The sequence below is a fragment of the Eurosta solidaginis genome, chromosome 1 (assembly GCF_040869045.1).
Source record: "Eurosta solidaginis isolate ZX-2024a chromosome 1, ASM4086904v1, whole genome shotgun sequence".
Taxonomy (NCBI): domain Eukaryota; kingdom Metazoa; phylum Arthropoda; class Insecta; order Diptera; family Tephritidae; genus Eurosta; species Eurosta solidaginis.
In genome coordinates, this window is record NC_090319.1 from 331,789,670 (window position 1) to 331,814,886 (window position 25,217).

Here is a 25,217-nt window from a genome sequence, read left to right on the forward strand (position 1 = left end):
ATCAAAACACAAAAGAAAAAATTTCTAATTTAGGGCGTCAAGTCTTGTTTGATGTTATTTGTTAAATGAGTAATTCTATTTCACTATCAATTACATGCTTATGTATGTACACTTGCGAGTTAAAAAATAGCAGCAACAAAAATGGGAAATTTTATCAACTACATATTTTATTTTTATTTTCGTTCCTTATTTTCGACTATAAAAAAACTGTAATGAATTGTGTAACGAACATGAATGTATAACGGCTTCAAAAACATTTTTGAACATTTTCGCATATTCTATAAAAGCTCATCAAATTAAAAAATACACTATAAAAACTTAGTTAAATTGTATTTTGAAAACTATGCAAAACAAATTAGAAAATTTTATAGAATCCGGGGTAGTTTTTAAGAGTTTTCAAACTTCTATTGAGATCTTAAGAAAACTTCTTGAGTATGCAGTTTTTTACTTTTAATATTTAAATTTTTTCGATTTTTTTCAAACACTTTCATGGTGATTTCTGTACTAGTTGTTGTTATCCTGATTGCTTCTTCTTGATTATTTTCCATACAACGCCTTGTACAACAATATGTTAGTTAATCGAAATCAATGAAATTTTTCTTTTGACTTGACATTCTTCTGCACGGCGAATTTGATGAATTCGCTTTGCCATCACTTTGTATGGATTTGCCTTGAACACGTTTAAAAAAAAAATCGAAAATTCGAGCTTTAAAAATTTTAAAATTTTTGGTTTTAGGAAATTTTTGGAGTATGTAGTAAATGTTTCTTAAAATTTTTAAATTTTAAGTTAGAATTCTGCATACGCTGTTTTCTCGATGCACTCAAAGTAAAAGTTTGAAACGCCTCAAAATTCTTAAATCATTGCAAAATTTGTTTAAGCATTTGTCAGATTATCTGCCTTGTAGAAACAAAATTTTCTATAATTTAGCATTTCAAAAAATTTGGAACTTTTTCAAAAGGTTAAAAAAAAAACCAAATCCGGAAAATTTTAAAAAAAAATTTTAATTTTTGGTTGGAGACTTCTGAGCATCCAGGTTTGCACTTTTAACTTTTAAAATTTTTTAGAATTTTTTCAATCACATTTTCAAAAAAAAAAAATTCAAAACTGGTGTTTAAAAAATGTTTATTTAGAATTTTAGGAGATTTTTTAAGTATGCAGGAGGGTACTTTTCAAGTTTAGAACCGCTTTGAATTTATTTCAAACCGATTTTCGAAAATTCGACAAGTTTGGCAAACGTTTAAAAGCTTTATTTAGAATTTTAGGACAACTCTTGAGTAACATACCAACCTAATAAAAAAGCATTGCGTTTGCGTAACTCACGACCGTATACGACTTTTTTTGCGCTAACCGAAATAAGTATGTGTTGCGACAATGTAAAACATATATGCAAACGTCAAACCGAAATGTCACGCAGAACAAAAATTGGAAATCGAGTTAGCATTTTACGCAGTAAATTCAATTTCGATTGTTCTCATACAATTTTTATGTGCATAAAACAGAAAACCGCCGCAGTGCATTTTTATTATAGAATTTTAGACAAATTTTCGAGTATGCAGTTTTTTAGGCCAATGACGAAATTGGCAATGGATTTAAAAAAACTTTTTTAAGAAAAATATTTACCGAAATCCACACTTTGGTCTTTTAAAACCCGAATTTTTTCGAAAATGAATTTCGAATGCGTTTTTCTTGCGTTCATTAAATAAAAAAAATCACAAGTCTATATATGTATATAAAAAGAAGTGTACATTTTGATTGTCACTCCATATCTCGAGAACGGATAGAAAGATTGCCATGAAATTTTTAGGAAAGATACAGGAAGGAGAGATTATGGTTAGTTGATTTTGAAATCCCAAATCGGTTTAGCTATTCTTGAGTTATGATTTTTTTTTAGAAAAATACTATATAAAAGAAAGTCGTGTTAGTTGCACTACGCATAACTCAACAACGGATGAACCAATTTGGCTGAAAATTGGTGGAGAGGTAGCTTATAACCAGGGAACGGACATACGATACTTTTTATCCCGTTCTGGCTAGGGTCTTGAGATCAAAACGTGGACCTGGGTAATCCTGGGATGTGTTTGTACAATATGGGTATCAAATGGAATCTGTTTATGAGTACTTTGATACTGAGTATTTTTCGTACCCCTGGGTGACTCGGGTCTCGAGATATAGGCCAAAACGTGGACGCGGGCACTCCTAGAATTTGTTTATACAATATGGATATCAAATGAAAGCTGTTGCTGAGTGCTTTACTACAGGGTAGTTTTCATACCTATTGTTGACTAGGGTCTCGAGATATAGGCCAAAACGTGGACCAGGGCATTCTGGAATGTTTTTATACAATTGGATATCAAATGAAAGCTGTTGGTGAGTGCTTTAGTACAGGGTAGTTTTCATACCTATTGGTGACTAAGGTATCGAGATATAAGGCCAAAACGTGGACCCGGGCACCCCTAGAATGTGTTTATATAATATGGATATCAAATGCAAGCTGCTGATGAGTGCTTTAGTACAGTGTAGTTTTCAAACCTATTGGTGACTAGGGTCTCGAGATATAGGCCAAAACGTGGACCCGGGCACCCCTAAAATGTGTTTATACAAAATGGATATCAAATGAAAGCTGTTGATGAGTGCTTTAGTACAGAGTAATTTCCATATCCCTGGGTGACTAGGGTCTCGAGATAAAGGCCAAAATGTGGATCAGGGTAATACTAGGATGTGTTTTTACATTATGGGTATCAAATTGAAGCTGTTGATATGTGCTTTAGTGCAGAGTAATTTTTATATCGCTGTGACTAGGGTCTCGAGATATAGGCCAAAACGTGGACCCGGATAACCCTAGAAGGTGTGTGTAATATGGATAGCAAATGAAAGCTGTTGATGTGTGCTTTAGTACAGAGTAATTTTTATATCGCTGAGTGACAAGGGTCTTGAGATATAGGCCAAAACGTCGACCCGGATACCTGTACAATGTGTGTGTATTATGGATATCAAATGAAAGCTATTGCTGAGAACTTTAAAGTAATTTCCATTGTAATATTCGATTTAGTAACATCAACCTGGAAAAACTGATAAATAAGCATGCGAAGCCGAAATAAACACATGAATTAATAATACCCACATACCTATATATGTACCTATGTACGTCCTATTCGATTTGCCTGAAATTTGGTGTATTAATTTGCCTGTATTAGTATTTACGATCCTGAGAGAAGAGAAAAGAGGGTAGGAGAAGGAGACTGAGAAAGAGATAGAGTGAGACGAAATAGAGATAGATGAATCGAAAAAGACGGAGGGAGGAGTGAATAAAAGATTAAGACAAATATAAGAGGGGGGAGGCAGAGTTAGACGGAAAGAGCTTATTAATATGTATGCAGATAGACCAAATTTAGGCCAGAACAACGTCTGCCTGGTCTGCTAGTTCTTTTATAATTTTTGCTGCTATTTTTTTACGCACAGCTGTATGTATGTTTGTAAGTTATTGTGTGTATGCGATTGCACTCCTGTAATTTACAAATGTGCAGTTGATTTTTTGTGTGATTTTTATTTTCTGTTTGTTATTTTATATTTCCACTGCTTGTTTTTTCACGTTTCTAGTCGTTTGTTGTTGCTGTAAACTGTGTGTGTATTTTCATTGTATGGGTACTTTAACGTTGCAATTGCATGCAATACAATTTTTCATTTAATTATTAATAAATTTTCCTTCAATAAATTTTAATTATTTGATTTTAAGTTATAACAGAAATTAAATTTGTTTTTTAATTTATTTCCTTTTTTCATTCTTCAATTTCAATTGAGTTTTCCAATATATAAAGAGAGTTTTACTATGTATATTGAGAGGTTATACGATTTTTTAATAAGTAAATAGCTTTTGTGTTTTTTTTGTTTTTTTTTTTTCTTTTTAGCATATTTTTGTTTGTTTTGTTTTCAATAATAAATTTGTTTGCTATACTATATAAAGAGTTAACTAGAGAAATATGCAATAAGTATGTATGTATGTATATAAGTAAATACATAGCATGTTAATTATTACACTATATATATATAAGTATGTATGTATGTATAATACATAAGATGTTTGTGAGATTTCGAAGAATGCGATACATACAATAAAATTAAAAATTACTAATATAAATTGTTAATATACAATTTCAAATAAAAAATGTGTGAGAAAAAAGTAGGAGAGCTAAGTTATTAGTTAATCTTAAAAAAGTGTTTTTGTAAATGCGCTCTTAGCGTCAATTTTGCTTGTCTCGTTTTATATTTATTTGCTATTAAATTTTGTTTTGTGAGTTTACGCTGAAAAAGCAAGTAAAATGAAAAGACACATTTTAATGGATTTGTTATTAAACTTTTGTTTGCAACCGGATATTCTTATCAGCAATTATGAGGGAAATTGAAAAGTACAATATATAGTTCTATTTCGTTCTTTTTTTTAAATAATGGTTTTATTTTTTCATTTAATTTTATTTTAGTTAAAATTTGTATTAATTGTGTTTACACTTGGCTTGATAATTCGTTCATATATAGGTTTTTAGGTGCATTTCAATTTTATGAAATTAAAGTAGTACAATTTATAGGAACAATATACATTAACGAGTTTCAAACCTTTACTAGTGCACGGAGTTGTTCAGATTCATCATCAAAGCTCAAAAGCCTAACAATATTTTCCACGCGGAATAAAACGGCGTATTTACCTACAGGCAGAAACATGAAACCAAGAAAGACGAATTCCACTTAGTGGTTCCCGAACATGTGAAGGGTCGAAAGAAACTAGTTTACAACTGCAACCACCGAAATATAATGGGTAGAGTGAGCGTGAGCTTGACTGGTCTGAGGAAACTTGCAACAACTTTTTCAACAGGGTTGGACCAGCGAAATAAGGGTGTTAGATGCGTTCCACATTCCAATTGAAAACTTGGTTGGTGGTTATTGCCATGTGGGGACACATTAAAAACAGAACATATATTGGGTATTGAATCTGAATAAGAGTTTTAACCTATTATAGCATGCTTTTCTCAACTGCAAGTTCCGTGTATTTGGGCTCACCGTGCAATATCTGGCATAGTAGCCCACCATCTTTTTGAGAATGTCTCCGAGGGCCTTTTCATGCTCCTTTTCTTTATACAACTGAATTCTTAAGTGCCGGATTTCTTCATAATGCTTACGGAGAGGACTTCTTAAGTTCCTGGTAGACGGATCCTCTTCAATCAGATATCTGTTACCCATGTTTCTGGGTATTCAATATAAACTGTTTGTTGGGCATTTAATTTTTCATCTTCATGGGAAGTATTCTCGCCGCACTGTGTAGATGATGTTCTGGAGACATCCATATTGGAAACGCATAGCATACAAACGGCTTTATTAGTGGTTATGAGCGTTTTTTTAACTTTACCCAAGTGCTGCCGGCAAGCGATTTGAGGATTTGGTTACGGCTCTGAACTTGGTACAATTGCGGCTGCATGCTCGCCAAAATGAAGATCCTGGTCGAACATCACACCCAGTATTTTTAGTATTTTTGGGTGTAAGATAGTAGCGTAATACTATCGACGTAGATTTCCTATATAGTCGACATTTACTTTGTGTAAGTTGTAAATAAGTTCGCCGAGTATTTGGTCGGTGACAGTGTCAGATATCGAGGTGAAAATAAAAACTGGAAAGACAGGCCGGGACCTGTTGCCATTATCGTGCAGTCATTGGCGTAAAGCACAGTGGTAACTCTTTCTGGTGGGGAAGGGAGCTACGAAGCGGTATCACCCTCGTAATTTTCCAGTTTTCAGGGATGGCGAAAGTGAACGAAAAGGTAGGTATAAACTGATCGTGCAAGATACAATTTTCAAACGATGAAACATTATTTTACGCTCGGAACATGCGCGCACATATCCCATGTGCAAAAGCGCAGGAGACTCAAATATGAAATGCCATGAAAAACCAGATTCTTCGTTCGTTAGTATTGTGTTTTGGCATTCAAATTATATTCAAATTTACACTGAATGAAATGTATTTGATTTCCATGTGGAAATTTAATGGTAGTAAAAATTAGAGCTTACGATTTCTTCTCGAACACAAGCGAGATTTTCGAGACCCGAGAAATCGAGAACTCGTCTTCTCGCGATATTCTCGTGTCTCAAATTCCTCGTAAATCTTGTGAGCTTCTCGACATTCTTACTTAATCGCTGTATGGACAGTATTTATACACTTGTTTTTTTTTTTACTTGTGACTTTTTTGTTGATGATATTGCTTCAATGACATTTAACTCAAAACATATTTATTATACATATGTGACCCGGTCTATCAAAAGGTGGCTTATGACTCAAAACAAAATTTTTCCACTTTTTTTCTCTACTAACGTTTGATTGATATAATAACACGATTTTGGAAGTACGTGGTTTTGGGTATATCATATATATATATATACGTATGTATATTTCCAGAGCTTCTTTATTTTTTTATTTATAGAAATTAGGTATAAAATTATAACGTATTTTATAACACACACACAAATACAAATTTGAAACTTTATACAAAAATTATAAAAAAATTAGTAAAGTTTTTGAAAAGTTTTGAGTTTGCTACTTCGGCTTCAAACATGTTGGATCTTGGCGGGATTATAGCAAACTACTACTTCGGTGTATATAGCCACTTGGATTCGATTTAAATTGTTACCCGTAATTGTTTGGGCGATAATAATATTTTTTCTATTTATTATGCCCTTGTTGTTGTTGTTGTTATAACGCGCAAAAAAATATGCTCCGAAGATTTATTTTTGAACAAATAAACAAGCCAGTTGCATATACAATAACTTTATTTCATTTTATTTGTTATTGCAAAACAGTTTTCTGTTAATTTTGTCTTTTCATTTTCCCACTTTTTGCATATTTTAAGATTCTGTTTTTATATTGTATTTACTATATTACTTTTATATATTTTTCATGTTGAATTGCCTTTGCTGCGCATTATAACAGTAATCAATAAGATTTTATATAATATAGCAAATACATTGTTATATATTTTTTTCATTTTGTATTTAGCTATTAATCAATTAATTAAGTAACTGTTTTTTTTTTTTTTTTTGTTAGTTTTTTTCTTGCAAATTGGCAGCATTTACGGCCGCGCATGACATTTTCGAAAATCGTCTACATTTGCTGATTTATCAACGTTTTCACAATAATGTACTCCAGCAGCAGTTAAAATTAATTGCACTGCTGCTAGAATTCTTGACGCCTTTGATTGGTTTTTGTTTTTTTTTCAATTTTCGTGGCTTCAATGCAACAGTCATGCTGCTGATATATATATTTTAATGTATGTATATATGTAAGAGCTATTAAATAACTATATTTTTATATGTATATGTATAATAATTGTTATTACTTTGTTGCTATATACTTTGTTGTTCTTGTAACTATATATATGTACGTAGATATTTAATAAATAATAAATAGATGTATATGTACGTATGTGTTTGTGTAGCATGTATGTGTTTATGTTTAAATTTATGTATATACTATAAAAAGTAATGTAATTGCAAAAAATTTACATGAAATATGAGGCAACATATGAAGCAACTATGACACCCAACACAGTCAAACATAACAGGATCATAATCTTCTTTCGGCGCGCTTTACTCTGGTATTTCAACGCCTTCTTTGTATCTTGCGTAGCTGTCTGCACATAGTCCATAGCATGCTCCACATGATATTCAATGCGATCGATCATCTCGCCTTGCGACTCCACCAACATAGCCATATCCATAAACATATCATGCAATTCCTTAATTGATGTTTCCAATTTCATAATATCAGCGTGACGTGCCTCAATATCGGCCAATGTTTGTTTAGCTTGTTGCGTTTCCATAATGATACCTTGTGTAAATACTGCAGGATTACCTTGCTCTAACATATCTTCTAATTCTTCGCTGGTCGTTGCACGTCCCGTTATTTCCAATTGACGCTGTATTCTACCTTTACAACGTTCACGATAATCCGTTTGTGTACGATTATATTCTGTCATAACTTCAACAAATTTTCTTGATAATGTTGAATGTTGTGTTTTGCGTATACGCAAATCGGCGGACGATTTATTTTGTTGTTCTTCTTGTTCAATATTTTGTTCGATACTTTTTAGTTTACCACGTACACGATTTGCATTCTTTTTAATATCGGCCATTAAATCTTCGAGCTCTTGTTTGGTTTTCTCATCTGATTGGGGGGCGGAGAGTATGGCTGAATGTTTCTTTTTAACTTCTTCAACATTATCTTGTACACGATCGATCATGCCACGTATCTCTTCGACTTGTTTAAAGAATTCATCCATATAGGAATCATGTGAATCCACATTGACCGCCACTTCCTCAGACTCTTCGTCATCGGATTGGGCGGCATGGAGTGCGGCTAACCTATCCTTGGTCATTTTGTGTCTGTGTAGTTGTGGCTGTTGTTAGAGGAAGATTGTTTGCTTGTTGCTGCTATTCAAGCAGCGGCTTTAATTGTTGACTTTGAAGATGAATCCCTTTTGGAATTTGATATTTTGGGCTGCGTCTTTCTTCTTATTATTGTTGTGCTACCATGAATTATTACAAGTTTTAATTTCGTATTATTTAATTTATATTTTAATGTAAATTTCAAAACTTTACTTGAATTGTTTATTATGTTTGTAGCAACTATTTCAAATTTCTTTTTTCTATCTTATTTTTTTTGTTCTATCTCAACTTTTTTTGTTAAGTTTTATTTCTATTGAATTTTTTAATTTTGCGTTTTTGTTGTTGTAACAGCTTTTCAGTTTTAATTTGTTATATTGTAAAATTTAGTTTTTTTGTTTTCTAACAACTTATTTTTTTTTTTTAATTTTGTATGATTTAAATTGATTTATTTTAGCTTTTCTAGCACCGTTTCCCTTTTTAATATTTTACATTAATCTATTTACAATTTTTTCTATTAACTTTCTCGACTTTCGTTGCTAACGTTGTTTAATTCGGGCGTTCGTTGTCTTTGGTTAAGCTCCACTTTCAGTATTTTGTATGCAAATATGTTCACTTTTTTTTAAGGGACATCGAGGTCGTTTACCACAATTTCAAGGCGTTACAAATTTACTATATATTAATGTGCATATGTATCTTTTAGTGGCAGTCAATGCTTAAATCGCTATCACTTGTATAATATACAATTTTTTTTTTTAATTAAATACAAGTGCAAATTAATATCTTTTTGATGCACTGAACTTGTTTTTTATATATTTTTTCTTTTAATCTTCTAATTTTCACAAGAATTTCTCTCGAAATTTATATTTTTTCAGCCTGACCGGGTGCACCGCGTGTATGCAACACCTTCCACGCCTAGTTACGCTCGCGCGGTAGTGGGTGACAGGAAGCGCATTAGAGCTACAAGCTCGTATGACTTGCGATTATCGATTTTTCCATGAAAATTGCGAACGGTCGTGTGTTGCCGCTGCCTTGAGACGGGATTGTTTTAGGGTGGTGTTGCTTTTGAGAGGATACAATTTTCGTTTTGAATTTTATTACACAAATATTTGCGCTGCTTGTTTAATATATTAATGGTATCCACTTTTGCATTGTATATTTTCTAAATTTTTTTCTTGCTTATTTTAAAAACGTGTGTGTATTGCACGTCTAGCGCTCTGAAGCGTTTGGGTATTTATTTTTACTAGCTTTTTCGGTTTGGTAGTGGCAGCGTTGAAGGCAACACTCACGGTCAAACAAATTCAAATTTGCTGCTGCTTTATTCAATGCGAAATTTGACAATAATTTTGGTTTGTGAACTTGAAGTGGTGCTACGATAGCGCTAGTAGCATTATCAACAATGCCAAAAATAGCATGACTCACTCACTTCCATTCTCTGACACAATTTTTTTGTATGTTTGTAGGTATGTTTGTACAGAATTTTTGTTGAGTGGTTGTGCACAGCGTTATGTAGATTAAAGATTGGACCTAAACGACACAAAAAAAAAAAAAATTAGGAATACACATTAATTTAGATTTCAATTAAATTTCTATGCAACATTAATTACTTTATATTTTGTTAGCTCAAAGTAGGTAGTAAACCTTTTGCTCTGCTTTGGCTTTTTTGCCTGCTGAACAGCTTTTATATCGTGTGCTTGCTTGTAGTCATCACACACTTTGGATATTTTGCACAACACGCGCTGAGAAAACAAATTTGTTGGTATCTGCTTTTTACTGCTGCTGCTGCTCTCGATGATGATGAAGGCAATGACGCTGTTGGGCGAGCAGCAATCATACAATGTTTGTATGTAGAAATGTAGCCTTAACGCCAACGACACCGACGAAATGCTTCCGAATCACAAAGGCGCGGGGTGGTGGTTGGATGTTTGCTGCCTGAAAATCAAAATCAGCGCAAATTTGTTACTAGAACGCTGTCTAAAAGCAGCAATGAATGAGAGTGAAATGGGGTTTGAATGTTGTTTAGTTGGGGGTCTTTTTTGTGTATCGGATTTTTCTTTCACTTTGCTTTTTATCGTTTGATATGCTTTCAATTTTATACAATATCTGCTATGGGTTACTATTTTATCACTTCACTATTAACTTTGCTAACAAATATCAAAGGTATTTTATACACAATTTCTTTTTCTTCTCAATAAGTTTTAAATTATTTCATCATTTCTTTTTGCACCTTCAATATTATTTCATTACTTGCTTAACATCCACTCATAATATTCCTTTGGTGATGAAATATGTGGTCTAAAAATCCACTTTATAGCGGCAACGTGCTGCTGCAATTTAAAGAAAAATCGATTTTTGGTCAGGGTCTCTTTTACAACCGACCGAACGCGCGCGTTTTCTGCCGTTAGGTATTTACGGTGGGCGCGTCGAGACGGTGTGGATCGGACCAATATTGCGGATATTTAGCCTGTAGCCTTAAGCGTGACGTCTACGCCTACTTGCTTTTCCGTTGGCCCTATTTTGAGTTACAGTACACTGTTTTGCAATATGTGCGCACGATTAACGCGTTAACTTAGAAAACCGTAATAAATAATAGCCAGTTACAAGCGTAGTTAATTAAAAATTTTTTTCTATTATACTATTTTATCACTTTGTTCCTTGCGCACGTACGCACGGAAAACGCTATCGACGCGTTGCTGGCTCTTAACAGTCTAATGAAGGTAGCTGGTGAGCTGCCGTATGATACTCTGCGTGGCTCGGATTTTTCTGCGGTATCTCTTCGTTACTCGTTTCAACTAACCTCGTGTAGCACGCTTGTGGAAGCTATTGTAGTATACTCTTAATAGAGAGCGTTCCTCCCAGTGCGTTTGCGTTACTTTTTTGAGTTTTTGTTTTCTCAGTGCTTGGAACGGGGGTGGTACATTGAAATTGTTGTTCCTCTCTTAGAGCATCCCTTTGGTTTGAACGTCATTGCGTTTAATGAATGCAAGTTAGCTTCCTTAATAGTAGCACCAAAGAATCTCCTTCATCCAGTGGAATTGTACTGTGAATTATGAAATTATTATTATAATAAAAGCACTATATATTTACATTATTTACCAATAAATATTTTGAATTTTCACAAATTTAACTTTGGATTTGCTAACTTGTTTGCTTTCAACGCCACTTTTCGTTTTTCATGATTTGACACAAGCACCTAACAAATGTCATTACGTCGAAGCAAAATTCAACATTTCCTATATGCAGCACCGACTTCGCAGAAAATTAGCGCTGCGAATAGAATTTTTGATATTTGCCTTTGTTAAATTGCACAGAAATATTCCGAATATCGTTTATTGTATCCTTGATCAAATTAATTTAGCTATGTAATTTTATATTAAACAAATAAAGCACCTTTTTTTTTTTTACTTTTTCTTCACTTTTCGCTTTCTGCTTTGCGGCGTTTTGACATTTCACTCTATCCCAGAGATGGCGAATATTTGTGATTTAGCGCCGTGATTAAAATGTCACAACCAAATATCATTGGGCGCTTTTAGCGCACAACTCACGTTCCAATGAGGCGTGATCCAGATACAGCCATAGACAAACCAAATGCAACAACAAATTTATCCATATGGCTTGTGTTTGCTAAAAGCATCTACTGATCAACCGTTTATTAGTAATTTTTTTACGTTTTTCATTCACTAAGTAGTTTAGATTTTGCTATGTCTATTATCGCTTACAACTAAACTCGTTTCAGTTGCCTCAGCTTTCAAAGTACAATGTCGTCATAAGGCAAAATTCAAAATTACATTCTTAAAAGTCTACGTTTCGGCCTTGACAGAAGAGTTAATTTATGTGTTGTTTTGCTGCACAGGAATTATTTACCTAATAATTTTGAAACTTCAAAAAAATCTTTTCCGTTTAAGTATTCATATAATGGCCATAGATAGTTAATGATGAATGCATTGAGAAGAAATGTGATATAGCCAATGCCCTAAACAATTTATTTGTTAAGAGCATAGTCGAAATTAATGAAAGTATTGAAATAATTCCTTATGCTTCCGAAAAAAGCGTAAATAACCAAATAGAAGTGTTTAAATTCACAGACATAGTATTATATGATATAATAAATATCTCTAAGAAATTTAAAAACAAATATGGCGGAAAAAAGCATTTGTCGGAATGTGTATTTAAAGATGCCATGATATACACTGCTCACTTTTACAAAGAAGTCATAAACGATTGATTAAATAACAGCATTGTTCCTAATTTATGGAAAATATCTACAATAGTACCTGTGGAAAAAGTTAAAAATACAGTGAAGCCGGAGGGGCTACGTTCAATCAATACGTTACCTGCAGATGAAAAAATAATGGAAACAGTGGTTAAAAATCAACTAGTAGCGTACTTAGAAAAACACGATGTAATTATAACTGAGCAATCTGGGTTTAGGAAGTCATTTTTGTGAAACAGCAGTGAATATGGTAATTGCAGAATGGAAAGAGGATATAAGTGACAAAAAAGTAGTGTTATCGGTCTTCCTAGACTTAAAACGGGCTTTCGAAACAATTGATAGGTATATTCTGTTGGATGTCATGTTTAAAATTGTTATAAGGGGAAAAGAGTTGGAATGGTTCCGAAGTTACTTGAGCAACAGGAAGCAAAGAACGATAATTGGAAATTCAATTTCATCGGTTGTTTATGTAAACATTGGCCTACCGCAAGGCTCTGTACTGGCACCAATATTGTTTACAATATACATTAACGATATTAAATCATGTTTAAACATTGCAAAATTCGTCTATTTGCGGATGATGCATTGATTACCATCAGTTGAAAGTAAATGTGGATAAAACCAAGTTTATGGTATTTTCGAAAAACCTAAGTACACCTGTTGTCAATCATCCAAGCAATGTTGTCTTGAAAATAAGGAACAGTGAAATTCAAAGAGTCGACAAAATGAAGTATTTAGGAGTCTTGATTGATATGAACTCGAACTTTGGAGAACATATAAGTAATTTAGAAGCTAACATATCAAAGAAAATAGGCTTCATGTACCGAACATGTAAATATATTAACCAACGTCCTAAAATATTAGTATACACATCCATCATTGAACCACATTTTATCTACTGTCCTACAATTCTACTATTAGCAAATGATACACAGATAAAAAAAAAACTTCAAATACAGCAAAACAAGGCAATGCGATTAATTTTAAAATGTTCGAATAGAACACCTAAAAGTACAATGTTAAATTGGCTTAGTATAAAACAGTCCATAAGTTACTTTACATTGAAATTTATTCATCATGTGAGATTAGGAATACTTCAGAAGTATCTGGGCAACAAAATACATTTTAATCATGAGATTCATAACTATGAAACTAGAAGTAGTAAACATATAAGACTGCCTACTATCGTTTACAAGTCAACTCATTTCAGTTGCCCCAGCTTTCAAAATTCAATACAGTCAAAAGGCGAAATTGAAAATTTCATGTCTTAGAACTTTTTTTTTCGGCCTTGACAGAAGAGTTAACTTATGTGAGTGCTGTGCTGTCTTACTACACAGGAACTATTCACCTATTTATTAAGCAATTACAAAAAGTTCCTTTTCCGTTTAAGTATTCATGTAATCGCTGCGGATAAATAGTTAATTTGGAATACTTAAAGCAGGTTCATTTGATACGAGATCCTAATGTTGCAAATAAGTACACAAATAATTTTCCAAATATAAAAACGATTAAATAAATACTTAAAAGGAGATGAATGTACCGAACAAACCTCCGTTGTTACGCCCCACGAATATATCCAAGTATATATAATAAATTTACCATAGCATTGAAGCAAATAGTACTAAAGAATTATGCACTTCACTAAATTGTTTGCCTCCTACTTCTACTACGAAAATTTTTCTTACATTTGCGAAGGAACAACACATTTAATGGATGTCAATTCAATTTGGGATCAAAATGGCTGCAATTGTTAAAAATGTTGTCAGCCTAGCAAGCCTCTCGTGACCGAATCATAAATTGGTTTAGATTTTTTTTCTTCCTCGGGCTTTTTTCGGCTGTTGGGAAGTTCTGGGACATTTCGAAGTGGTGTTTGTAAATTAAATACTTCCCAACAAACATTTAGTCAAATTCTAATGAGAATTTTGAAGTGATGCGCAATTAAGTTCAACTATTTAAAATCAGCGAAATTTTCATTGTTTCATTATATCAAATACGTATATTTGGTTATAAGCTTATGTGTTAAGAATGAACATATTTCAAAGGCTTTTTCTATTATAATAAATTAAAACCGTACTTAAAGATTGAGCTCAGCGTTGGTTTCAGGTACGGATGAGGAAGCGTTTTCTTCATGCCATTCAAATAACACTTCAATGATCTGCTCGCTTTCCTTTTTTAACTTTTTTTTATTCATTTTCACTTACTAGTATTTATTACTATAAATAAAAAAAACTTATTTCGCAACTTGTAATATTTCCACTATTTTTATTTTGTTTGTATAACACTAAGAATGAGTGATCATGGCGTGCAAATAATCGATAACTGTGACAATAATCATAACATCGCATTTCTAGTGTTATTCGAATCGTTTCACAGTCGAATTCTAACCTAGTTTTCGATTCGAAATGCATTAGAGAACTACATTAGAGTTCTAATGTAAAATTACAATATTTCTCTAACGTTAGAAACTGTGTTTGCTGGGTTATTTACTAAAAATATTTTTGATAACTTTGCAAAATAGTTCAATAAGTCCTTTTTATACCCAGTGTGTACTTGTTCACAAGGGTATTATAACCTTAATTGGATAACGGCAATACATAAGACCACGTTTACACATGCTCTAATCTACAATAAATCGTCAATAGATAATCTACGCGTTTACATATAATCTATCCCTAGGAACTAGATTATTTTCTGTCGAATTTTTACGTTTCCCTTTTGTTTTGTGCATCCAATTAGAGACTACACGCTAGAGGTGGAACTTTTTCTATGAAAATAAGATCCGCATCTCTAACATTTGATCATAGTTACCTATTATCGAAGAGAAAATTTATATGGGAAATCTTGTTGTATAATTAACGATTAGGAGCTAAGTTCGAAAATTAAGATAATCTCGTTATATGTAAACAAGGTTTAGTGGCATTAAGGACTCGAAATAGATTTCTTATAACAAAATTATAAGTATCGAAAAATATTTTGATTGAGCCATGTCTGTCCGTCCGGGCGTTACGAAATTTTGTATACTGGCTAAAGGGCCAGTAAAACTTCCTTAACCCTAACGCCATAGTCGTAACCATATTGTGGCGAATGTTGACATCTCTAGGCTGTTAGTAAATAATCACGCAACAACAAAAACATGAAGCAAGCCACACTTGTGTAAATGAATACATCAGTCATCATTTACACACATATATACAAGGCAACGAAGAAATATTTCACACACACACATGTGGTCATCAGCCGAAGTTGTTACTCACACATACACACGCATATATGTAGCTCAATTACCAAGCCGGAGATACAGCAGTTCTAGAAGGCGAAACGTCTAGACGTTCGTAGAAATATGCGAATGAAGCAACGGAGAGTATGAAAGCAGCGCAAGCTGAGTAATAACTAATCAGTTTGATTTAAACACACTATCAGTTGCGAAGTGAAGTATAATTGTACTACTCCCAAAGTAGGCTAATAAAGCTCATTTTGCAATACAGAATATTGGAGTGATTTATTCAACAGTTTAGCGATTCGAATGTTAGCAGAAGATTTCAAATAAGCGGAATTTCCCTAAATTCGTTAAAAATCGTGAAAATTTCATAAAAATGAAGAAACCGCAAAAAAATACAAACAAATACCACAAAAAATAGGTCGCTTAGTCACGTATCCAAAACAATAAACAAAATCTACAAAACGTTCTATCTGGTTATGGATACGTCACCTTTCATTGGCCCTTTATTTGGAAGCAGGGGCCCTATTCAGATAAATAATTTTGCATGTAAATGCAACAACAACGATTTGAGCCAGATAAATCCAGATAGAAGTCTGGTTCAATTTGTGAGCCAGATAATTACTTCTTTTTAGGTTGGCAACGCGGCCTTTAATATACCTACTTTTTCAAAAATAGATGTCGCTGCTTAGCCTTTCGCCGTATGAGTTAAATGAAAAACAGGGGCGACATCTGCCTATCACATTTCACGTGTGCGAAAATTTCACATCTGCTTTTCAAGTCTCTCAATGATCCAGAGCATTCCCGTGAGAATTTAGCGTGAGCCGGAGCTGTAAAACTCACTGAAAGACGGCATATGAGTTTTGAAATGTACATTTTTCTTTCATACAAATTATATGAAGAAAAAGTGTACATTTTAAAACTCACAGTTACTGAATAGGGCCCCAGAATACATTGGTATTTTTCGATATCGAAAATTTCAAAAAATAGAAAATATGCCATTGTTCAATACCAAATACCGAGGAAGTGATTAAACTAGATATGTGGGTTGACTTTATGACGACATACATAGAAATTTGTTAATTCTTGGAAAATGGGCGTGGCACCCCTCGCATTCAGGAGAAAATTGAAAATTTATTAAGCCATAAATGAAAAGGCGTGGAAGATATCACGTTGAATGTTGGCGTGGTGGTTGTCCTTGGTATTATATACACACATATATACTTCGTTACAAACTTAAAAACAAAATCGGTTGATGAAAATGAATTTACAAAAAATTACTCAAAATAAAATTAAAGAAAAAAAACTTTTTGAAAAATAAGCTTTTATAAAAAAATGTAAGGCGCGATAACCTCCGAAGAGATCTAAGGCCGAACTTCTCTTCCAATTTGCGTCGTGCTCCTCTTGATTTTACCTACAAATTGGCCGGACGGGACCTACATGTTTTATGCCGACTCCGAACGGTATCTGTAAGCCAGATGAGTTTTCACTGAGAGCTTTTCATGGCAGAAATACCCTCGGAGTGCTTGCCAAACACTGCCCAGGGGCGACCCCGCTTAGAAAATTTTTCTTCTAATTGAAAAACTTTATTTTTAAAATTTTGATGTTGCTTTGGCCGGGGTGTGAACCCAGGGCATTCGGTGTGGTAGGTGGAGCACGGTACCATCACACCACGGTGGCCGCCAGGACTGTGATATAAACTGTTAGATTTAATAATGCAGGTGTAAAGTTTTAATGTTAAAAATATATAATTATGTACAATATGGAATTTTTTTGTCGCAGACGAAGAAGCCTAATAATCGTTAAAGGTTACAATGAACTTATAAAGTGTTATATTTCTTTACAGTTAATTTATATTTTTACTTTTTAGTTAATTTTATTAACCAATAATAAAAGCTTATTTAAAAAAAATTTTTTTTTCTTTAATTTTATTTTATATTTCTTTGTATATCCACTACCATCTCGGAAACGGCTTAACCGATTTGAATCAAATTTGCTACATTGATATCGTAAAATTTTAAGACGTTTCACCTAGGTGTTGCCACTGAGGATGTTTTCACAAGGTTGCCACCTTTTGACAATAAGGGTATCAGTCTCTTACAAAAAGCTTATTTTAAAAAAGTTTTTTTCTTTAATTTTATTTTTTACTTTTTAGTTCGTTTAACAAGTAATAGAAGTTTGGTCTTAGACAAGCTTTTTTCTTAAATTTAATTTAGATATCAATTTATTTTTAATTTTTAGTAGGGTAAAATATTAGCCGTGTTTTTTAACACGCGCATATCCGTTTACGCTTAAACTTTATATGGACTGCTAAGCGACAAACTTTAAATACACCTCTGAAATTGCTGCGCATAAATTTTGTCCTACTAAATTTCAATACGCATTATACTCAGATGTAACTGAAATATGTGTATCTGTTTCGCCCTCTACACTAATTCTATGTATTCTATGTGTGTCCACAATTCATCGCAACTGATTCAGCTGTATGTTATACCCTATGGCCATCAGAGCGTTGTGTCTCCGCTTTTCGGTACACCCTGTTGCTGTAGCTAGTTGTTTAACCACAGCCGCTAGATGGATCTCCTAAGCATTATCTAAGCGAGGATAGGCGTTTTTTTCACGCGCAAACGAAACGTATACGCCTTAAAAAAAAAACACGGCTATTGTTTAAATTAGTTATATAATCTTTACTTAGTTATTTGTAACGTTTCTCATCCTATCCATTTCTTTTAATGCATCAACATTACAAGGTTTCTTCGAAGTCAACTTTGAACAGTCAAGTTCTTCGATTCGAGTGTTAACTAACTTAAAATCATATTTTATTGTGACTTTGCCTATGTCGCGTTTAATTTACAACTACTCATTGCAGATCTCTGCTCTGTTTTAAAATAAAATTCCAACTTTCGCTTAGCTAAAATTCCATCGCCAAAAGTCTGTAAAACAAAATCAAGTGCGCAGAAAAGTATGCAACATTTAGCGATAACAGCCTAACTTCTACGTTCGTTGCATACACAAAACGACGTTATCTGCGTTCTTGGACTTAGGGTTTTATGCCAAGGTGAGCACAATTCTTTGCCGATAACTCTGTTATCGATTAGTTTATCGAATTCTCGCAAAGTAATACTGCATTGTCATCGGAGTTATACATGTTTGCCAAATTTCAGCTCAATCGGACACCGGGAAGTGTATCAAATTTAACTTGCAAGATTTGATTACAAAAACAGCCAAGTGAAACTAAATAAAAGCTTATAAAAAGGTAAATGACTTTCAGAAAATATCAAATGTATCTTAGAAAACTTCAAACGCTTTTAAACTATTCCATTTGTACTTCAGGAAATATCGCTCATTTGCTTCAATAGCGTCATAACTCAAAAAACACAATTTTCCAGGAGAGCCATTCAAAGATTTTAACTGCCATATGTTGCGCATATAAAGGGTAATTTCATTTGTATAGCACGTGGTCAATTTTTAACTGATCACGAAGATTTTTTTATACAACATAGATCATGATATTGGGTAGGTTTTATGTTATTAACTCAAAAGTCATGTTTTTTGAGTTATGACGACGTTGCAGCAAATGAGCGATATCAATTTTCTGTTAGAAAGGCTCATATCGTCGGCTTAGAGTAGAAACCAACTAAGAATCTTTTTGGAAAATGACTTTATGATGTAGTTTGGTGGGAGATGCTGCATCTACCAGGCAAAACACTAAGATAATAAAGCGGTTATTAGCAAAGCAAGAAAGAAGATCTGTAAAGAAAATAATAGAGAAGGAAAATAGTACGTACATACATGTTTTCAAATAAAAAATTTTCGAGTTTTGCTTACAAGAGGAAAATAAGAAATTTCTTGAGCTCTTTCTTGTGATCTGGATACCGCGCTTTAGCAGGCGGTATGTATTTCAGAGAAAGTCAATTGTAGTAATGTATATAACAAATGTTTATTAGAAGAGCGAAATAGAATTTCACAAACACCCAAATGTATATCATAACAACTTTTTGATATTTACAAGGATCTCAAATGTTTCCTGTTTTATGAGAAAATCATCGAAATTTACAACATTTTGTAAAATGCTTGAGTCTGAAACACATTTTTTCTTTTCTGGAAAACAGTGGGGGAAATGTGTAGATCCGTCAAAGGTGTAGGTACAGTAGGGACCATTTGAGGATATAATTGTCAGCTAATTTAAATAATGTAATTTACTTTCTTTTATATCTTACATATCATCTCTCATCGTGATCCAAATATTAGCCCAATGCAAAATCTGCTAACTGCGCCGGGCGACATTTCTTTACGGCATCTTCACGCACTATTGTTATTTATAAATCAATCACTTTTCACTTCTTTTATTTAATGCACAATTGCTTTGTTGTTTTTTTTTTTGGTGTTGCACTTTTTTGACCACTTGATTTTAAAAAAATCATTCTGCATATCTATTCCTTCGTGTGTTTGGGTATTTTACAATACTAAATCTTTTTAGGTACTTACCGGATATTTTGTTGTTAGTACTACCCCACATATTTCATCGCCTACTAGAAATTGTTCACCTAACATTGCCATACAGACATTCTCCCACGCTCGATCGATTTTATTCTTTCGTAAACGTATTACCCACTGACCACCTTTTGTATTTGCAGCATCCTCCCACATCGGTTTTATGCCTTGTTTAAAAAGACTTAATTCTCGATATGGCTTTAACGCTGTTGGTCGTATAAGATGACAATATAGCGACCACCACTGTTGTACACTAGCACATCGTCCAACCAAATGAAGAGATTTACTATAATCCGTGGCACGATGTGTCCCTTTGCGTGAGAACCAAAGGCAATATGTATGCTGTAGACGATGCTCATTTGGCCCCACTTCTAATGGAGGTAATTTATCAACATCTATTTCATTCTCCATATCACTGTCATCGCTGTCGGCTAAATCTTGCCATGGTTTTCTGAAATACAACAAATTGTAAATATGAAGGCTAATATGGTTTTATTTTAAAGACGTGCATATAGTCTTATTAATAAAATTTGAAAATGCACTACAAATAAGATTGCCTCATTAAAGTGAATCCTTCTTGTTATATATATTTAGTCTGATTCGTCTAACGAATGGATAGTTCCAATATTTTTGTAGATTTGAAGCGAAAGTGGAATTAAAGAAAACAATACTTCTTAGATTGGAAAATAAACGCGGCTTATATTAGTGACGTATTATAAGCCAGCGTGAGTTCCTTGTATGCTGACATGTCTGAATTTCAGCTCTTGCCTGACAGCTTCAAAAGCGTTGGAAAATGACTTTTAGCAACAGCTTCAGCCAGACAAGGCGAGTCCCTATCTTGTGATATCATAAGCTTATGCTGGTGAATATTATAATTCTAGCAACAAATGTAAGTCGTAATGGCACAGTATGTTGGAAGAGCGTTCAATTGCTGGGGTATGCGTTAATAAAGAAAGACTACAAATCAAGCAGTTAGGGGGTTAGAATATACCCGCGGTAGGTATGCCTGTCGTAAGAGGCGACTAAAATACCAGATTAAAGGGGTTGTGTCGCGCAACCTTTTCAGGTTGCCAGCGTAATATATAGCTTCTCCAAACCCAATTTTCAACCTCAACTTCGAGCGGCGAATCCCGTTTCACTAACAGACAAGGCTCTAACGACCCCAAGCTCCTCATGGAACTTAGTGGTGGGGAGGGCGTAATGGTCTGAAGGCTTAATGTGGCCATATAATTTGTTCCCGAGATGGTCGGTCGATAACACTCCCCAAGCCTTCGGGGAGTAACCTTATCGCTACAACAACAACAACAAATCAAGCAGAGAATCACTCCTCTTTTTATTGAAGCAGTGAGAGAATAATTCTTCAACAACAACAACAAATCAAGCAGAGAATCACTCTTCTTTTTCTTGAAGCAGTGAGAGAATAATTCTTGCCGACAAGTGGTATTTTTGAATAATTAGACAATTAAAAAAATTAACAAGATAGGTGTCGAGTAAAAATGCGATATCCCTGGGAGTGTTCGAAAGAAAAGTTCTCCGGAAGATTTATGTTCCCGTTTGTGAACCCACGGGGTGTATGAAACTTCTACTCTTCCAAGAGTGGCCTTAAGATGCAACTTTGGGAGATAGCCGCAAGATCAAATAAAATCCTGGAAAACAGAATGAGAAAATTTATTTAAATTCAAGAAAATAAAACCTGCTCATGTTTGGCCTCAGTGTTAGATCGTAACATACTTCGTAGGTATTTTAGTAAGATGGAATTCGGATATAGTATGGCTCTGGGTCTACGGATTTTAGTTGTTGTTGTTTTAGCGATAAGGTTTCTCCCCGAAGGCTTTAGGGAGTGTTTTCAAAGTGATGGTCCTTTGCCGGATACAGAACCGGTACGCTCCGGTAACACAGCACCATTAAGGTGCTAGCCCGACCATCTCGAGAACGATTTATATGACCAAATTAAACCTTCAGCCATCCCCCCTCCCCACTCCCAAGTTCCATTAGGAGCCTGGGGTCGCCAGAGCCTCGTCTGTTAGTGAAACAGGATTCGCCGCGGATAGGTGAGGTTGACAATTGGGTTTGGAGAAGCTATATTTTGCGCTGGCAACCTGAAAGGGTTGCGCTACACAGCCCCTTGAATCTGGTATTTTAGTCGCCTCTTACGACAGGCATACCTTCCGCGGGTATATTCTGACCCCCTAACCCGCTGAGGGTACGGATTTTAGTCGTCTATCACTACAAGCATGCCTTACCGCAGGCATATTCTAAACCCCTTAACCGGCTGAGGCTAGTCAAGGTCAGTTACCTTGGAAGAACGCGACCTCCCTAGGGAGAATCGAGTCGGTTTGACTTTACTTCCATCCTGACACATTAATAGGCCAGACTAAACCGAAATACCCAATACATGTCCCGCATATGGAAAGTCTTCGCATTAAAAATTCCGTACCCGTATAATGTCACCCGCCCGTGATCGATATTAATTTTTAAATCATAATAGATCTTAAGCTTTATGTTCCGAAAGTGTAAGAACGGGAGCAAATATTAAGCTTATGACCCCACGTACCCAATAAATCTATCTTAAAACATTAGTTTTAAAAATAGTTTACAGAATCATATTTACGGTTTGAACGAAATTGGGCTTCTCTTCCGCGATCGTATAACAAGTAAGGGCTTCTATGTTTTCCAGTATGCAGCTAAACAAATCTTCACAAAACATACCCCTTATTCAACTTTTCCAAGAGGAAAATTTCGGTGTGTTTTCCTTTAAAAAAACTTTGGAAATTTTGATATTTGTGTCAGTTTCGGAGCATTTCTTTAATTTGTTTTTAGTTACAGGATATCCGATTAAGGTCGGTAAGGATTCAAGGGTTGTGTAGGGCAACCCAATTGCGACCCTCACCTAACCGTGGCGAATCCTGTTTCTTTAACAACCGAGGCTCTGGCGACCCCAAGTTCTTTATTGATCTAGGGGGTGGGAGGGCGGTATGGCCTAGAAGGTTTCATGTGGTTATACCAAATCGTTCGCGAGATAGTGGGGGTAGTACCTTAATGGTGCTTGTTACCGGAACGTACCGGATCTGCAACCGGCAAAGGACCATCAACATCGATAACACTCCCCAAGGCCTTCGGGCATAGTACTATTAGGGATGTCGAACCTTATGTTAAGTTGACCGTCCTGTAACAGTAGAATGGCAAAATCCAGCCACACATAAAACAGCCGCCCAATCTGGAAGAGGTTTATATAGTAGGAGATTAATGAACACTGAAAAAAGCAAATTAATAATAATCATAGTGCCAGTACGTCCTCCAAAAACTTCAATTAGTATCATTGTATTTGTGAAAACAAGTCGCTTTTTTCATTCAAATCTACTCACTCTACATATAATGCATCTTGTTCTATTTTTGAATTGGTGTCAACGTAGATCTACAATAACATAACCTAACAGTATGCACGAGTATTTGTTTACAAATTGGTGCTGCATTGTTAAGCATAAGAATGCAACTGCAATACAACTAAAAATTTAATAATATAAGCCAAAAGCAAATCCAGAGGGTATTTCACGTGTAGAGCAATCTTCAGGGAATATTAACAATTAACTACTTGCAATGTTGACTTACGATTCGTACTGTTTGACTGGCATTTTTTCCATAGCGTGATTAGACAGTGTTATGATAAATTAAGTTCTGTGGTGGCTAATCGTTGTGTTTTAACGTTTCCTTTGCTTGATGTGTTACCGCACCGCCTATTATTTGGTAGGTCCAATAGGAATTTGATGGAAGTTCTCCGTATTATATTATTTTTTTGTTATCAAAAATGATTTGCAGGGAGTTGCGTCTACCGCTACTTCCACTGCCAGCAATTTAGATTGCGTTAATCACTGCTGCTCCAAATATATTTTGCACAGCTTTATTTTAGCTTTTTATGTGACGTTTGCTACGTATCACAGCTAATTGTTGAATGCAGGTATTATATTCGACACTTTCGTGCTTTAGTTGTTAACTTTTAATTTATAATAAAAGTGCAAATGGTCAAATATTCCAATAGTTTTCAAAATAATGGTATTCCTTCCGATTGTTTCTGAGTTTTGCTTTTGAATAAAATCTTACAACTTGTCAAATTTTGACATTTTCTTTTGCCAACACAACCACACGTTCGAAAGTGGTTGTTGCCACCCATGGCTGCATTAGACAGTGCTGTGCTATTGAGAGGTGCTTTTTTTATCAGAACAGAACGAACAATAGATGTGTTTTTTTACATGCGTATACGCTTACGCTTAAACTTTATATGGACTGGTAAGCGTCAAACTTTAAATGCTCCTCTGAAATAGCTGCGCATAAAACTAGTACTACTAAATTTCAATGCGCATTATACTCAGATGTAACTGAAATATGTGTCTATGTTTCACCTCTACACTAATTCTATGTATCACCTCTTAAAATGGTGCGTGTCCACAATTCATCACAACTGATTAAGCTATATGTTATACACTATGTCTCCGCTCTTCGGTACACCCTGTTCTGTGGCTAGTTATTTAGCCACTGCCGCTAGATGGGTCTCCCAAGCATTATCTAAGGGATGAGAAGCGTTTTTTTTTACGCTCAAACGTAAACGTATATGGGTGTAAAAAAATCGGCTAATGTTCGGTTGCATTTCGGAAATAAGCGACAAATTTTTGGGTTGCTGAGTTCTGTGAATTTATATATATAATTTTATTATTAATCTGACATTATTTTCCCATAATAATCGCAAGTCCATATTGTACGAATAAAAGATGTTACGGTAAAAAAAAAAAAACAACCGGAAAACGATTTAAATTCCCTCAGTGTAACCAATTGAGTAAAAGTCTAGTTGAGGGATCGACTGCTAATACGCTACCAAAAATA

General features: G+C 34.3%; 2 protein-coding genes across 6 annotated transcripts in view; both read right to left on the minus strand.

The window, feature by feature from the left end:
* Nucleotides 1–11,962, minus strand: part of Syx1A (Syntaxin 1A) — a 334,751-nt gene extending 322,789 nt beyond the window's left edge. For 3 of the 5 annotated variants that reach the window (XR_010949050.1, XR_010949049.1, XR_010949048.1), the window contains exons 1-3: nt 11,515–11,962; nt 10,026–11,458; nt 7,540–9,945 (exon numbers count right to left, since the gene is read on the minus strand). Coding sequence is in view for 2 of the 5 variants with exons in the window: in XM_067762199.1 (XP_067618300.1) it covers nt 7,540–8,411 (872 nt within the window). In the remaining 3 variants the exon portion in view is untranslated. The remainder of the gene's footprint in view (nt 1–7,539; nt 9,946–10,025; nt 11,459–11,514) is intronic. The other 2 variants (XM_067762199.1, XM_067762198.1) reach the window with 2 other exon arrangements.
* The window catches only part of eIF4EHP (eukaryotic translation initiation factor 4E homologous protein), a 354,760-nt gene extending 330,332 nt beyond the window's left edge, over nt 1–24,428 (minus strand). Inside the window, exons 1-2 of the mRNA XM_067762200.1 lie at nt 23,952–24,428; nt 20,337–20,793 (exon numbers count right to left, since the gene is read on the minus strand). Of these exons, the coding sequence (XP_067618301.1) occupies nt 20,337–20,793; nt 23,952–23,983 (489 nt within the window). The 5' untranslated portion in view covers nt 23,984–24,428. The remainder of the gene's footprint in view (nt 1–20,336; nt 20,794–23,951) is intronic.
* Nucleotides 24,429–25,217: the final 789 nt, after the last annotated feature.